This window comes from Lytechinus variegatus, chromosome 15 (assembly GCF_018143015.1).
Source record: "Lytechinus variegatus isolate NC3 chromosome 15, Lvar_3.0, whole genome shotgun sequence".
In the NCBI taxonomy this organism is placed as follows: Eukaryota; Metazoa; Echinodermata; class Echinoidea; order Temnopleuroida; family Toxopneustidae; genus Lytechinus; species Lytechinus variegatus.
In genome coordinates this window covers 14,293,156-14,311,135 of record NC_054754.1, presented here as the reverse complement: position 1 = coordinate 14,311,135, position 17,980 = coordinate 14,293,156, and the positions used below count along the sequence as shown (strand labels likewise).

The following is a 17,980-nucleotide window of genomic DNA, read 5'->3' as shown; positions in this document are numbered from 1 at the left end:
ACAAAGAATAATTCTGCTCATACTTCGAGGTTTCATTATATGTTTTAAATATTTTTTAAAATATCTCTCCCAGTCGCGTTGGAAGCAGCCTCTCATTTTCCCCTACAGTGAATATTTTTTGCTGATTTTCTTATAGATCGTACGTTTTGCCCGCTTATGGACATCTTGATTTTTTTCAACTAAAAAGGGGGAATCGATAGAGAATAAGTATTTAAACTTGATAACTCTGAACAAAATCCTTGCACTTGGAGGTCCGTTGGAGCACATTCTGCTACATACAGATAGCCCCCTTATTTGCATTTGACAATATACATTCTTTACATTATTACACTATTTCACACACATATCACTTCATATAGCTAGCAGAAATTGTTAACAGCCGTATAGTTCATTGTCACTCCCTCCTAATAACACCCCCCTCCCAATTAAAGGAATAAATGGAATAGGTCCATGGACTAAACAAGATAGACATATTAAAATGACATACTAACCACAGTTTTGAGATAATTATATTATGGGGAAATTAAAAGCAAATTGCTGTTATATGTTTCAATATTTACTTTAGGAAAGCATTTGCCTAACGTAGATTCACTATGAAATTGCGGGCCATCGCCCCCCGCCCGAAGGGGCTCTATAGTAGTATTAACTTTCCTTTGCTTGCCCTTCAATTCTCTGCCACGACCACTCCCTAGTTTTTTTTCTTTTCTTAATAAAAGCAAAGATACTGATTTAGGATACCATACCGTAGTACCAAATTAAACCAATATCTAAGAAGAAAAGACCGAAGGCGAAGCCGAAGGCAAAGACAAGTCAAAATGCCGAAAGTTGTTTCTCGAAGTATTGTGGTATCGGATAACAGAGAAAAGGAGGAATATGACAAGGATAAACCTCTGCAGACATATTTTTGCCTCTGTGGTCAGATGGTGTTGATCATTGGTAAGAAAATGCTATTTTCTGTCATGGAAATGGAAGTCACGTCGGATCTACGATTTTTTTTTCTCTCTTCGCTTCGGTCCCGTGTATTTAAATTATTGTAGGTCTAATCAACCTGCTTCGCCTGAATTGGCCGAGCGCGAGCGCGGATCGAGCTGAGGCCCATTTTGTTCAGTTTCATATCCAAATTTCTGAGATACTGTTTGAATAGATCTACATGTTTTCAATAATGATATAGATTACAGAGTAAAGTGCCCAAATATCGGACACTTAACCATGCATAAATAATGGGACCAAAAAATACAATCAAAATTCAAATAATAAAAATCATGACAGTCGGTGTAGCCTAGCCAGACAGCTTCTAGAGAGTAAAAATCATTTACTAACGTAAGGTTACTCTCATACGAAGCTAACCCAGGGAACTCCCGCCCGCGGGCGGGAGCCCAGGATCTTACATGCAATTTGGCATACCTGACAAGCGTGAAGTATGGTCAAAATAATTCTCTGAATAAATAGTTAAAACAGAAATCAAAGCAATGACTTACCACGATTATATGGATGATGCCATGATGGTCTAATGAGTGGCAGTTTTTCTGACATCTGGGCACAGACTGGAACCTCAAAAAACAAAAAGTTCTCTCCTACCCCCGTTTCGATCGGCCATTTTGTTACAATTCATAACAAAAATGGCCGATCGAGACGGGTAGAAGGAGAGAACTTTTCGTTTTTTGAGGTTCCAGTCTGTGCCACTCTAGGCGACAACGCAATACTTACCCGTGTTAAGAAACTGGGACTCCACTCACGCGCATTTGGGCCGCCCTAGCTTAGAACTAAGCTTTGTTTCACGAAAAATTGAATATTCTTATAATTCAATACATGTAACTAATTAGATTAGTACTGTTAAATCGGTACTCACCGGTTCTTTTCTTGAATTTTCTTGAAAATTCCCACGCTTCTGGCTTCAATTCTGCGATAGATTCTGTTGCCATAGACAGCTACACATGCAACTTTATTTATAAATGGAGCGCCCCTTACGAGAGTCGCTAATGCCGCGGAAAAATTGTTAGGCATTTTGGCCTGTGGTCAAGGCGTTCTTCTGTTCTATTTTTTTTATAGGTATGAGATCGAAATCACAGCGACTATTCACACTGTTCCATAATGATTCCGAAAGGAGGTGCAACACCCCCCACCCACATGGGCGCAAATCCCAGGGGGACACTTCCCCCTAACCCAAAATAGTAGGGGCACATTATCAAATGTCCCCCTACTATTTTTGTTCTTTTATATATGATGGAAAGAAATAGGCCTACATCATTTAAATCGAAGTAAAACATGTATTTTGGACGAGACGACCTTCTTTTGGGGGTGATAAACCTTCCTTTTTTTTTTGTTATTTTGTTATTTTTTATTTTTTTTGCCTGTTTTCCAGCCCCTGGTCCCCTACCTTAGATTTCCACCCTTGCCTCCCACTACTCTTGATATTGTTTGCGAATCTGTTTTGTAAATTAAAGGGGAATTTCACCCTGATAAAAAGATGATGAAAATATGAGAAAAATCATTTCAAAATATCGATGAAGGTGTTATTTGACAAAAAATGGAGTTGATAGAATTTAGAATGCTTGATTTATTGTGACGTCTATAACGAGCAGTTGCTCTATCCTAAATATAAAATGCCCAAATTTCCCATTTTTAATGGTCCGTAACGACCCACTTTTTTCTTTTTGATAACAAGTATGAATTGATATAGGCCTACTAAAATGTACCATAAAAATCATTATGTATTTCTTGACATTTCATTTACTTTTTTACCATAATAATAGCTGCTTGCAAAGGCCTACGCCGTCACAAAAAAACCCGGGGGGGGGGGCCACTTACATTGACGAGTGGATACCATGCGCGACCAAAAAAAAACGTAAAAAGGATGTCCTTTTCACGATAGGGCACGTTACCTACGTAACGTGATAAGGGTGTCAAAAACACAAAAATAACGAAAAAAGGGTATCTATTAATTCGCTAGGAAAACCGTCGTGTTTAGGGTCTAATTTGCGGGGATGATAAAACAAAATCAAAATGTTTTATAAAGGATGTCCTTTTTGCTCCAACACTTCGTGTTTAGAGTCCGATTTGCGCGAGGTGTAGAAGGTGGGGTCGTACTAAACCAAATAAGGTAAAGCCGACGACCGAAGGACCCGTAACAATAAAACATTCCTGTACTTGTTTAGGGGTTCATTTCAGGGAATATTTGCCAAGAGTATCGTTTTGTTTCCAATACTTGTTAAGGGTAGGGTTTCACATGCCAATACTTGTTAAGGGGTGCATTTTCAGAATATGGAAATTACGTGTTTAGGGTGCTTTTCGAGACCCCATGGTCGCGCATGGTATCCACTCGTGAATGGAAGTGCCCCCCCCCGGGCAAAAAAAAAATCTTACCTTTGAAAAAGATTGGTGGGGGATGGATTTTCCTCGAACGCATACCAATTTTTTTTCTGCTATTTTCATGATAAACTTTAAATGAATTCAACTTTGCACTACTTAATTTTTTCAAAGACAAAAGAACAAAATTACATCTCGTCATCATCATCATCACCACTATCATTAGCATCACCATCATCATCACCACAACCGTCACCACAACCATCATCATCACCAAGATAATTTTCATCATCGTCATTGCCATCATCATCTTTTTTTTTTCTTTTTTTTTTCCCCATCCCTTCTTCTTTTTTTTTCTTCCAATATTCCTCCTTTTTTTTTAGAGCGGCACACCGTCATGCTCCCTCACTGATTATCCGCCTCTATATGCTTGGTGTTGTATAAATTGGCGGATACCTGAATGAAATACTGAAGAGAAAATAAGGAAAGGGAAAAAGTAAGAAGAAAAAGAAGATGAGGAGAAGAAAAAAAGAAAGCCAAACAAATGAAACAAAACAATGTCAAAATTTCGTAATAAAGTCTTCTACGTCAGTTTAATAATGATGTTTTCATTGAAATGAGAACAAAAAAAGAATTGAAACCATAGGCGGCGGAAGCGGGGACGTTCCCCCCTAAATTTGTTGTTGACCTTTTTTTTTTTTTTTTTGCTTGTCAATTTATTTTCCTACGTCCCCCCTAAAATGTTTGGGTTGAGAGCCTTTTTTTTTTGCTTGTCAAAATTTTTTAGGTTGTCCCCTCCTAAAATTTGGGGCTTCCGCCGCCAATGATTGAAACAATGAGGTAAAAAGGACTACATTATATAGTGTAAAGAAATAGAGGGAAGCTCCGAGACAATAAAAAGGTTGAAAAAGAAAAAAATGTGAAAACACAAAGCTCTCACAACATGAGCATAATAACAAATAATAACAAATAAGCGAGGACAAGTAGCTGAGGGACCCCCCCCCCCCAACTCTCTCTCTCTAGTTATCTATCTATCCGACTCGATTATATAAGAGAAGAATTTACTAATCAAAATATTATGAGCAAAAAGCACGAGCTGATATTTTTTATGAATATTCAAAACTGATAGAGATACGCAATCGAATTATTCGATTGCGACAAAATTGATGATCTGAGAATTTATTGTTTTTAGGAATTCATTAAAAGCATAAAGTTGATCAGCATTAAAATATGGCAGGCGCAACGCATGAGCTAAAGCTTTATAGGCATACACCGATAAAAAATTTTAAGTATTTTTGGTAATCATGAAAAAAATTGATATTTCATGAAAGAAAGCTCAAATCCCGAGGAGGAATATTCTTATGAATTGACTTTAAAAAAAACTTTGGTAAGCCCCATTTAATATTTGATTATAAGTCGAATAAAACAGTAAAAGCTGAAAAACGTTCGCGTGATATTTGGCAACCTCCCCCCCCAAAAAAAAATAAATAAATAAAAAATAAAAAAAAGTTTTTAACTATAATAATGATCGAAGGTAATTTTGTCTCGCGTAGAACTGGACAAATGAAAAAAAGATTGTCACTAAAAAATGAAGGTAATTTTGACCCACGTAAAATTTGGCGAGCCCCCCCCCAAAAAAAAAGGAAAAAAGGTTTTAACAAGCAAAAAAAGGCTAAAAAAGAGAAAGAAGAGACAAGAATAATTATGAACGAAATATCCCCATTACAAATAATGCTGTGATCATCATAAGGGAGGGGTCGCATAACTAGTATGAACAACGTATTTAATTCCAAAATATTTACTACAAATCTCAATAGGGGGATCGGGCAGAAATGCTCACCCCCACCCCCACCCCCCGATCCGCCACTGATTCCAATCAATAATGACATTTATCTGCAATACTGATACTTTGGAATCAAGATACTGAAGATTGATACGCTTTACATAAATTATGAACGTCTGACAAAAAGATAATCTACCGATCACCTGACCGATCAGCTGACCAGTTCGCGTATCACTTTGGAGTTGATCACTCGTCGCAGCTGTGTGGAACGCTCACCGAAAATCAACAAAAAGGGCCTGAAATGTAAGTTTAATGATAATCTATTTTAATTTGAACTACTTAATTAATACTTTTAATGTCTCCCCACCAAATGAAAGTCATATCACTTAACTCCAATTTGTATTAAGGCGTACATTTACCAAAGTCTTGGGTTGGAAATCAGAACAGCATTGTCTAACCCATATTTTTGGGTAATGTCGCCTATGAGGTCCATACATGTTAATGTTTGGACCTCATTGGTACTAGGAGTGGTCTGTGCCAGATGTCAGAAAAACTGCCACTCGATAGACCTTCATCCATATAATCGTGGTAAGTGCTTGATTTCTGCTTTAACTATTTATTCGGAGAATTATTTTGACCATACTTCACGCTTGTCAGGTGAGTATGCCTTTACACGTAAGATCCTGGGCTCCCGCCCGCATAGCGGGCGGGATTTCCCTGGTTAATACAAAGCCAGGTCTTCCTTCTCATTGACCCACACGATGGAAGCCAAAACCTGAAACTTTCACCCCCGAGATTTCTACTTTCCTTACTAAAAGATCTAGACCAAAAGCTTCGGTCTCTGTTATGTTGGTTGTTCAGCTGAACTCCGTTGGCTTCACTCACCAAATACAGAGACCGAAGTTCTAGCGCGATCTGTACAGGGGACTCAATGGCCATATGTTTATGACGTACTTAAGATCGGATGAAACGGGGAAGTGAATTTGGGCGACAGCTGAGGTAAGTCACTGTTTTTGTTCCTTTAACTTGATTTTTCTCCGTTTTTTGGCAATTAATGCCAAGAGGGAATAATAATTTGCATTTTGGTCGCATTAACTTTCAAAATTTTTATTCATTAAAGACAAAAATTGAAGAGCCCCGATGGGGGGGATTTTGCATTGCAAGTCCCCTAATGGTGGCTGCACGATAGCGAGCCGTCAGTGTACGAGGACCTGACGAGGAAAATAAAAAAATTTTAAAAAGTTCAAAAACTCCTCGAAACAGACGGCTGCCAGCTGTCTATCCTAGATCTAAATCATGTACATGGGATAAAACTTCATTTCCGACATTTCTACGCTCTCGTTATTTTTGAACAAGAATTCATCAAAAAAATGAGAGAAATATTGTGAAAAGACGGAAGAGACTTGCCCGATGTTTACGCCCCAATCTTTTTTCCTATTGTTCTTCGCCAACGTTACGGATGCGTGCGTCGGGAAACCGCCTGGCTAGGTGTAGCCAGGCCGGCGGCTTCTTGAGAGTAAAAATCATTTACTGACGTAGGCTTACTCTCAATGCCAGGTATTCCTATTCATACACGTGCGTGTAGGCCGCCAAACCTGAAACTTTCGCCCCTGACAGTAGAGGCGCACGACCAATATTGGAGACTGTCTCCAATGTGGGAGATTATCTCCAATATCAGAGACTTTTGTAAAGAATTTGGGTATCCAGTTTCAGAGACAGTCTCCAGATTTGGAGTCCACTTTCCTTTGTTTACATTTGCTGCAAAAGTATTACCTTGGCGGCAAATAAAAATGTGATAAGCAGATTCCTCATGAAAAATTACCCCTTTTCACCGTCTACTTTAAAAATTCACCGTCTATTGTTTGGATAAGGATTTTTGTTGTCAATCACACACAAAACAAATGGGCTTCTGACCTCAGTGAATCAAAATTTTAGGTGTAAAAAATCATGCTTTTGTTGGTGTTGTTTCTTTTGTCCTTTTGCAAAGCAAGTCTCCAATGTGGGAGATTATCTCCCCTATTGGAGAGAGTCTCCCATATTGGCCGTGCGCCTCTACTGCCTGACATTTCTACTTCTAAAAGATCTAGCCCTAAATCATGTACATGGGATGCAACTTCATTTCCGGCATTTCTGCGCCATCGATATATTTTTATACAAGAATTCATAAAAAAAATGAGAAAAATATCATGACAAGATGGAAGAGACTTGCCCGATGTTTATGCCGCCATCTTGTTTCTTATTGTTCTTCGCTAACGTTACGCGACGCACGCGTCTGTAACGAAATGAAAAGTTTTTTGTTCTGAGTTTTATTGGTTTTAACAAAACGATAATTATGATGTTTTCAAACTATAACTAGAATGACAGGACAGAACTTGAGAGCAAAGATGCCCTGGGGCCGATTGCAAGAACGGGTCTTTCCAAGGACTGTTTTTCGTGTCCCCCATCTTTTATGATGTGCTGTATGCGGGATATTTCTGAAATGTTTGATAAACAAATAAAATTTGTTACCTAGCATTTAAATCAATTTGTATACAATTTCATGGTATATCACATCATTTTATAAACAAAGATTTTGTTAACATTAATGGATGAATAAAATATGTTTGCAGGTAATTTATTTGAAATGCATTTCACATGGCGCATCATATAAATAGGCGACACAAAAGATGGTTCTTGCGAAGTGCCTTTCATGCAATCAGCCCCAGCACAAGTCAACTGGATGTTTAACATGATTAATACCATAACTAATAGTTGCACTCCAAGATGCCTGGTACTTTTTTTTCTCCATTAATTTGCATTTATGAGAAAAGGACTGCATGGTAAGAGTTCCATATGCACCCCACTAAAATTGAAAATGAAAACATGGAGAAGGTTCAGAATAATATATCTAGCCCTAATATAGTCATATATGATGGGGGAGTGGAAATACATCCCAAAAGTTGGCTTTATTCCATCAAATTAATAATAACAGCAGGGCCCACTGGGAGATTAGTTTTCAGAACTGAAGTGGCTTCCCTGGGTAAATCTATATTATTAAATTTCGAGCAGGATCCAGTGCATGTAATTGTCCATTGACATCGGTTTCTTTAGTCAGTAAAGGGTCTATTGGCTGATAAATTGTTAAAATACCCCTTCTGGTATCAGCACTTCTCGCTAGCATAGTGGGAAGAGGTCTTGACTGCAGATAAAACAAGGGGAGTTTGAGTCCCAACTAAGGAAAACAATAGTAAAAGAAATTATAGAAAAATCTGAGATGAACGGACTGGAAGTCTCAACAATCTTTTGTTATTTTTGGTGGGGGGGGGGGGACTCTTTCGGATTGCAAGCAATAGCATGTTAAAATAAACCAAGAAAACAGGGCCTGGATTGCTGGAAAACCTCTTTCCCATCAGGCAAGCCAACCTAGAACATTACATTGTTACATGTATATGGAGCAGTACAGTAAAGAGGGACAGCTATGCTTTCAGTCCCTACAACAACCAAGTATACCGAAGTATAGACAGATATATCCGCTGTTTCTGAGGAGTTTTTTTATAGATTTTCTGATTTTTATGTCCTCTTCCTACACAGATGAATGTCTGCCATTGGGCTTGTAATGGTGGAGATTCGACCGATGCTTCACTACAGTGCACCCTTTTCTCCGTAGACGCTGTCGCTAGGTGCTGGTCGAATCTTCACTATTACGAGTCCTATCATGCCTTTGGCGACCATCGGTCTGTCGATGGAGGGGATACTGCGAAGCCAGACAAAGTCTCAGTGGAGCACAAGGCAATGAAATTGGTTTCATCTATCATGCAGGAAATTGAATTCATTTAACGTGCAGTGCGAACAACCCATTGACATTTTTAATTGTATTTTGAAAATTATGGACTACTTAATTCTTATCACATCTTACGCCATTTTATTTTCAAGATTGCCCATTGGAAAAGTTGCCGTTGAGGAAGCGTGATAAGGCCAGAGTGATCGACTCCAACAAACATGTTCACAAGCTTACTTGCCAACAAGGAGAAACAGTCTATCTGAGAAGGTTAGTTTCACAAGGGGCACAGAAATCTTTGAAATGTGAATCTAATTTCTTTGGATTAAAAAAAAACAAAGAAAAGGTATGAACTCTGAATAAGATTGGATGGCTCCCTTAAAAATCTGACAATCTCAAAAAGGTGTGAAAAATTATGGTCACAATAATAGAGGTTGATCAGGGCCCTGTCTTACAAAGAGTCATGTTTGATCCAATCAATCGTAACTCTATGGAAATCCATTACTGTCATAGTTTTTTTCTACAGAAAATTGTGAAATGTCCTTTGTAAACAAAGGAAAAACACTAAATCGTCATGAAGTCAATGAATTGATGGATATACATTCATGTCTAGAAAAGTTTTTGAACATACATGCCCTTTTCGATGTTGATTTTGCTGGCTTTCCATCGGCGTATCTGTTGAATTACCATCATAACTTTGAAAGTTTATGGATCTGACTCATGAAACTTGGACATGAGAGTAATCAAGTATCACTGAACAAACTGTGCAAGTTTCAGGTCATATGATCAAGGTCAAAGGTCATGTAAGCCGTAAGGTCAATGAACTTTGGCCACGTTGGGGGCATTTGTTAAATTACCATCATATGTATAAAAAAAACTCTGTCTTTTCTTTTGTGATGCAGACCTGAAGGAATCGAAAAGCAGTATAGACAGAAGTGTAAAAAGTAAGTTGCTTTAAGTTTAAGGAATAAATGTAAGGTCAATATGCAGTATTTGTTGAATACACAGAGACATTTTTACTAGGCCCGTTTCGGGTACACGTGTACACGTGTACACGCACGGTCAAGTCAGTGCACGTGTACTAAATTCCATCACCGTGTACACGGTAGCATCTGCATAAAGCTTGCATGGGGCTACAAAGTCAGTGAACAAGCTCACAGCCTCACATTAAATCTTAGTTCTCAGACACTGCACATGATTTTATTACTAATATGTCAATATATTTCAATTAATCCAGAGTGAGTTCACTTCCAAAATCGCCAATTAATCCACATTCTTTCTGGAGACTCACGTTTTTGTACCACGAAATGGGTCTGCTCCGGTCTCGAAAGCTCGAAAGCATTGCTCAATCACACTCAGAGTCAATTTGAGAATCACCAATTGCGATAGCGATCATCGCTACAACTTACGTGTTATACGCTCGCACACATGTGCTACAAGCCTACAAACGCTCTTCAAATTGGCAACATAATAATGAAAATCAATCGATAACTTCAGTTACACTTATTCTGCAGCGATCTGTGCATGCATGTACGGTACAGTATACAAAATGCGCATCCAATGAGCGTCGGCGCTAGCTAGTGCCATGCACTGATTTTCTTTTGCATTCTTTATTAATTTAATGCGCTGCTAAGCCGAGTAAACTTTTAATTTGCACCAATTTTTGTGGATTGATACTTCAAACTTCTCAGGTAAGCTTTAAAACCGTGACTTCGGCTATATAGACCCCTTTTTATGACATGTTGATGCGGGTCCTTGTCGACATGAAAACAGAACTCGCTCTCACAGTGTTTACAACGTGTACACGTGTACACGACCGAAAAACACGCCGTGTACACGTGCATCAAAAATGGACTTTTAAAACGGGCCTAATTTTTACAATAATATTGAAGATAGCTTGCAAAGTATTTTATGCAGTATTATTACAAACTTATTTATATACATGTATAGAGGGTATCATAGATTATAAACAAACAATTATTGTAATGAAATAAAAGAAACAGGGATAATGTTTACTAGTTCTAGTTTGGAAAGAAAACTTATCTGAAAAAAAAGTTACATAATAGCTTTACATGAATTGGGTATCAAATCATGATGCATGACCAGGAATCTACTTCCTTTAGTAGTAGAAGTAATACATAGTAGTAGTAGTAGTAGTAGTAGCAGCAGTAGTAGTAGTAGTAGTAGTAGTAGTAGTAGTAGTAGTAGTAGTAGTAGTAGTAGTACATGTAGTAGTAGTAGTAGTAGTAGTAGTAGTAGTAGTAGTAGTAGTAGTAGTAGTAGTAGTAGTAGTAGTAGTAGTAGTAGTAGTAGTAGTAGTAGTAGTAGTAGTAGTAATAGTAGTAATAGTAGTAGTAGTAATAGTAGTAGTAGTAATAATAGTAGTAGTAGAAGTAGTAGTAGTAGTAGTAGTAGTAGTAGTAGTAGTAGTAGTAGTAGTAGTAGTAGTAGTAGTACATGTAGTAGTAGTAGTAATAGTAGTAGCAGCAGTAGTGGTAGTAGTAGTAGTAGTCGTAAAACTAGTGGTGGTGGTGGTGGTGGCAGTGGTTTTAGAAGTGATGTGAATACATGTGATAACCATACTCCATAGTCACATTATTATTTCTAAACACTCTGTTTCTGATGCTTTTTCATCAATCATTTCAGATGTGGTCTGCTCCTGTTCTACAGACACAAAGACAAGGATACTACTGTTACTTTTATCGTAGATGATGCAGTATATGAGCCTGACAAAGGACCCCTCAAGGAACCATTAGCTCTTGAAAACATTCCAAGTAAAAAGGTATGAATCCAAGCATCAGGGCCAATATTCAAGTCATGCTTTTTATAATACATGTACTTGCATGCAAGTTTTGCATTGGGAATCTCTCCTTTGCATTAATCATGAGAGATTGGTCGACAACAGTGTTCTCGTAGGCAAGGTACTATGGCCAAGTGGTCTAAGTCTCCCGACTATGCCATGAAAGTCTGAGGTTCAATTCCAGGCATGGGCCTTGACTAAGGCATTTTAATCTACATTGCTGTATTATCTTGTATCTAGAAAAAGAAAATGCTTTATGCATTATTCATATTGTTATGTTCACATTATTTTTTGTTAAAGTGTACTCAACACCTTGCATTAATCAGTATTTCTCTTTAAAAGTGATTACAAGCCTCATTCAAACACAGTTTTCCTGAGATCAAGCGCGATTACTCGTAGTTCTACTGATTAATCCTTATGCTTTCCTTCACTTGGGATTCATTGTTTAGTGAAATATATTTTTTTTATTTTTCAGTGTTCCCACGCGGCACATGCTATCCAAAAACACGTCAACCCAGTAGGCCTTTCATTTTAATGAACGTTGATTGTGCGTTTAGTATGAACTGCACAATTTCAAGTCTGTCACGATACTTGTTGCACCGCCTTTCATTATCTTGAAAGGCAGACATATGCACTTGGAGTATAACAAATGTTTTCCTATATAACACTGATGAGTTTTGAGGGATTAAAGAAATGCTTTATCAAATATATTGCTCTACACACGTGTGACCCAAAAACGTGTGTAAAGAGGTGTTTTTTTTTCAGTTTTGGACGCAGTCCGCACGTGGACTCGTTAATTTTATCAAAAACACTAATTTTCAAGGAAATGGTGGTTTTGAAAGACGGGTCAATGGTCAATCGCGAGGTCAAACGTATTTAGGGTATGTTTTTTCCCCAAAGCTTTTTTTTTTAAGACTAGCCAAACGTGTTTAGGGTATGTGTTTTTTCCCAAGGTCATGTTTTGGCGAATACTTGTTTAGGGGCCAAAATGTGTAAATAAAGCCCGCAAAAAACTTGTTTAGGGGGTTATTTTGCACACAGAGAAAAACTTGTTTAGGGGGTGTTTGGAAATCCTTGGTCACGCGAGTGTGCACCAGTATATTTGAGTGGCCCCCCCGGGTGAGGATCAATCAGTCGAACAACATCTGGGCCCCGTCTTACAAAAAGATGTGATTGATATGATCAACCACAACTATGGAAAGCCAGCAACGTCATTATCTAAAAATACATGCTAGCTCAAAATCTTTTCTAGATATATGCTGCTTATTCCTACATTCATTGCTTGCTTGAAAAGTGAGGATGCTTCTCTTTGCCCTCAAAGGACATTGCACAAATTTCTTGTAAAAAAAATATGACACTGATGGATTTCCATACATTTGAGGTTGATTTGATCAGGGCTCCATAACACAAAGATTAGCGATCAATCGCTAAATGAACTGACCAATCTCTATCAATGTTACACGCGCATTAGGTTTAAACTACTGACAAGGGACCAATCAGTGCGGTTCTTTCGTATTTGCAATTCATCGCAAACCTTGGTGTTACAGAGCCCAGGTGTAACTCTTCGTAAAACGGGGCCCAGAACGCTCCACACGAATTAAAGAAATACATGTAGTATTGCACTGGAATCCTTGTTTTAATCCAGTCCTTTTCTTTTCAATCATGTTAATTTTCAATGTAGTTATTCTTTTGCATGTACAGATACATATTTGACATTTTATGCTTATCCCTCCTCCCACTCTCTTTTTATTGCTCTTTTTCATGTCCATGTATCATATGCAATGACATTTTTTTTACTGATTGCTGTGTAGGTTATGCTGAGTAAGAAGACAAAATCAATGGGCAAGTATTCAACAGTCACCGTCTCAACCATTGACGAGGAGGAGGATGAAATTGAAGCGGTAAGCTCACTTTAATAAGTGCTGAAGTTCAAATGCTCTAATTATTTATAATGATGATAACAAATGCAGTTATGTATGAATCAGTTGACAGACATTTTTCTTGTGCAATCTCCCTTTTCTCTTGTTCCTCTCTGGTTTACACCCATTATGTATTTCTTTATCTTATTTATGGTTACTTACTTGTACTTTGGACAGCATACCCAAGACCCATATTTTTATCGCTGCCCCATGGATACTATGCCAATGTTATATTAATGAGAAATTCCAGTAGTTTCAGTTAATACTGATTTCATGAGAAAGTCTGTAAAACAAGGCTTAATTGCAAGTATATCATCGAGGATCTAGATCTGGTACAGTTACATTAACTGGACTTTGTGAAATCTTGAAATCTACGCTGAAAAATGTTCACACCGCAAATCCCCAACACAGATAAGCGCACGTGGGACAATGTATAATTATTGCTTAGGGCGTCAGGCCCGACGCCCTACCCGAATCCCGTGCTTATTTGCTGATTTCTCAGCAATTACACAATTTCTTCCAGAATCCTTTGGCACATGCGTTTTATTTATACAAACAGACACTTTAGTGGTCATTTCATTGGATTCTGTACGAACTCATTTTGATATCGTTACCAAAACTAGCATTTACCTTTAATGTTAACATAATAATGCAATGTAAATGTATGTTTTCTTTCTTTTACTGTTTATTGTAATGCTAAATTGTATTTTCAACTAAGAATTTGATAAATTAATTGAATTGAATTGAAGTCTAATCATGATTTAATAGTTGATCGAGAAATCAAGCTCATTCAACCGAGAAATGAATTTCATTTAATTTTCACGATCTTTTTAAGTTTAATCTCTCTAAACACTTTCCACTATACTTAGAGTTGTTTTATGTTCATTGACACTTTTAATGGCAGAGAGAGATTGCTGACTCCTATGCCAGCAATGCCCGTGTGATTGAGAAGGAATTCATGAAGAAAGGAATGGCTAAAAGAAAACCAGAGGAGGTAAGTGAATTATCTTTTCTTGAAGAATGTGAAGGAGTTTCTATTTTTTAATTATAGACTTAGGCTTGAGCAGAATAATATGATTAGAGTCTGTGATATGAATGAAAGATTATTATATCCTACATAAATTAAATCCTGTATGCTGATTGGTTTAGATAGCATCATTTGATCAAACATATTCTCACTATTTTGCGATGATGTCGAAAATGAAACGCCCAGCGAAGAAAATGTGCTATTCCGTGACGTCAATGATGGAATAGTCGACTATTCCATCCTTGACGTCACAGATCACGATGGCGCAAGCACTAATACGCGTTCCGCGCACTGATCGCGTAGCTAAGCGCTACAGGAAAAGTAGGTCAGTCAGCGCAGCTGGTTTGATTCAGTTTAAAAAAAGGATGAACTAAGAGTACAAGAACTAGATTATCAAGATCTATTTCTATAACTTATTAAAAGTAGTATATGAAACAAATATACCAGGCCTTTATTTCGAAAGTATAGAGAGAATTATTCATCTTCGGTTGTACTGGCATAATCACTATTTTTTGTAATGCCAGTCCAACCTCGCATGAATAATTCCTGCTATACTTACTCAAAGCCTGGTATATTTGTATACTACCCTATGGAAATCATGTAAAATAGGAAATTAGTACCAATAGAATTAGTGGCAACATGAATAGCATATTTCTTATAATTAAGTTTACAATGTTATGTTTGCTATGTTCCAAACCTTTTGATGAATACTCGTTACTTTATTGTGTCTATTTCATGATTGATGATTTATTGTATTAGCCAACAATATGGAGAGCAAAAATAATGTGCTCGTAGATAAAGTAAATAATTTTAGTGTACATTGGATTGATGTACTTTGGAACCTTTGCCCTTGTGTACCAAAAACAAAAACACTGATTTTACTGAGCTATGATTGTATTGTTTACAAATGCATGTAAGTATTATACATCATGGAGGTTTAAAGCAATTAGATTTATTTCATTGTTTCTTTCTCTGTTTGTCTTTTTTCTGCTTAACAAAAACACCGATCTTACTCTGAGCTATGATTGTATTATTTACAAAGGCATGTAATTATTATACATCATGGAGGTTTAAAAAAATTAGATTTATTTCATTGTTTCTTTCTCTGTCTTTTTTTCTCTGTATATTTTACTCTCTGTGATCCCACCTTTTCTCCCTCTCTCTCTCTCCCCCCTCCACATCTCTCTCCCTCACTCTCTTTCGCCCTCTCATACACACTCCCAGCTCCTGCAAGAAGAGATGGCCAAGAAAGCGAGGACCAAAGGAACTCTCATTGACCAGAATCCTTGAAGAAAATATACTCTACCATAGACTTGTGAAAGCACTAATTTAATGAAATGCTAGATGGTTATAGACACCTGTGTGCCACCATGTTATGAAGGATATAGAAGATTAGTCCGTCAACAGATTCCTGCCGCAGATTGCTAAGTACTGAACAATGTTATTCGGATCTATCCGACATTTCACTGCAATATGGAATAGCTGCTTTCCTCAATTATGTACGATATACTAAAATCTGTGGTCCTCTAGTTTGGATTTGGGACACCATCCACATTGACGTCTCGGGACTGTACTGATCAAGAGAGATATCACTCATCGTGAACAGAGGGAAACGTGGAACAAGATCAAAGACAATGGAGAGTTTCTGGCAGACACATACTTGTACCTCCATAATTGATGTTTATGTGTTTTACCTAAAACTGGCGTGTCTGTAGGCATAAGATTAATAGGATTGGAATGTTGATGGTTGATTTTGATTGAAGTTTTAAAATGAATTAAGGAGTAAGGTGTGGATCGTAGCCTACACTGTTGAAAAAACGATGATTTTACAGAAAAAAAGAAAGAAGATTTTGCAGAAAGCAATAACAGAGTCATTCTGTAAATTCATAAAACAGGAATTTTTCTGCAATTTAAAGAACAGTTCTGTTTAAAAGGGGGAAAAGGGTGTTTTATTAAAGAAATTTGTAAGGTTCCAAACACCAAATACCAATTTCCTGTAAGATTATGCAATCTGGTAAGATTACTGGTGTTCTTGAGACTCTGCTCAGGAACTCCTTTTATTTTAAGGATAAATTTTCTAACAGTGTATGCAGTCTTCCTGTTAGACTGTGGCATATTTCCTCTTACCTAATCAAGGCCTGTTGCATAAAAGTTAGTAATGTCTACAGTAACTTCACCATCCAATAGGAACTTTCCTCAAATCATTGATTTTGATTGGCTAATTAGTGTTGTTACCATGGTAGTTACCATTGGATGACGAAATTACTATAACTTCAATGCAACAGGGACCAGATAGCACAATTTTAGCTGATTGTAGCAAAAGTCAACAACTTGCTATTAAAGGTCAAGTCCACCTCAGAAAAATGTTGATTTGAATCAATAGAGAAAAATCAGACAAGCACAATGCTGAAAATTTCATCAAAATCGGATGTAAATTAAGAAAGTTATGACATTTCAAAGTTTCGCTTATTTTCAACAAAATATTTATATGAACGAGCCAGTTACATCCAATTAAGAGAGTCGATGATGTCACTCACTCACTATTTCTTTTGTTTTTTATTGTTTGAATTATACAATATTTCAATTTTTACGAATTTGACGATTAGGACCTCCTTGCCTGAAGCACAAAATGTTAAAATAATGGAATTCCACGTGCTCAGGGAGGAATGAAACTTCATTTCACATGACAATGACGAGAAAATAACAATATTTCATATTTCATATAATAAAATACAAAAGAAATAGTGAGTGAGTGATGTCATCAACTCTCTCATTTGGATGTAACTGGCTCGTTCATATAACTATTTTGTTGAAAATAAGCGAAACTTTAAAATGCCATAACTTTCTTATTTTACATCCGATTTTGATGAAATTTTCAGTTTTATGCTTGTTGAATTTTTCTCTTTTTATTCAAATCAAGTTTTTGTTGGGGTGGACTTGTCCTTTAAAGACCGTTTATAAAATGATTAAAGGCCCAATGTATTTCTGTGTGTGTAATTCTGGCAATTCCTTAATCGTAGTAGGGGGTAAGAAGGATTCTTCTTAGGCTTATCAAATTAATCTTAAAGCAGGAACTTTGTTCATGTACATGTATCATACAGATTTACAGCTATGGTTGCTGTGCCGTTATTGTAACTACCATTGCAACCTTGATTATGATTGGCTGCTGAGCCCTGTTGCCATGATGACAATGTTACAACAGTTGTAACACTTTATGAAACGGGAATGATAAAATGCGAAGAACTGAAAACAAGTGTTATGACCTATATCAGAAATGATGTACTGATAAAAATAGATGAAGGGCATGCTTCTAGAAGAATTATTTCTCAAAAATTGCCACTGCATATCATTATTGAAGTTCAATGAACGATAACAAAAGTTATAGTTT

The 17,980-nt window shown here is 37.1% G+C and overlaps 1 protein-coding gene across 1 annotated transcript; it reads left to right on the top strand.

Annotated features, from left to right (window-relative positions):
- The first annotated feature begins 794 nt into the window (after positions 1-794).
- Positions 795-16,491, top strand: LOC121428874 (STING ER exit protein-like). The gene is made up of 7 exons (XM_041625746.1): positions 795-936; positions 9,002-9,116; positions 9,749-9,790; positions 11,493-11,628; positions 13,458-13,547; positions 14,470-14,559; positions 15,817-16,491. Exons 1-7 carry the CDS (start codon positions 816-818, stop codon positions 15,880-15,882), a joined length of 660 nt encoding a protein of 219 aa, XP_041481680.1. The 5' UTR covers positions 795-815; the 3' UTR covers positions 15,883-16,491.
- The last annotated feature ends 1,489 nt before the right edge of the window (positions 16,492-17,980 follow it).

Bases quoted from the DNA above. Each gene is read 5' to 3' on its own strand.
- LOC121428874 (XM_041625746.1), top strand. From the start codon at position 816: ATGCCGAAAGTTGTTTCTCGAAGTATTGTGGTATCGGATAACAGAGAA. The intron at 9,791-11,492 runs GTAAGTTGCTTT...CAATCATTTCAG, and splicing joins TATAGACAGAAGTGTAAAAA to ATGTGGTCTGCTCCTGTTCT. The intron at 11,629-13,457 runs GTATGAATCCAA...ATTGCTGTGTAG, and splicing joins AAAACATTCCAAGTAAAAAG to GTTATGCTGAGTAAGAAGAC.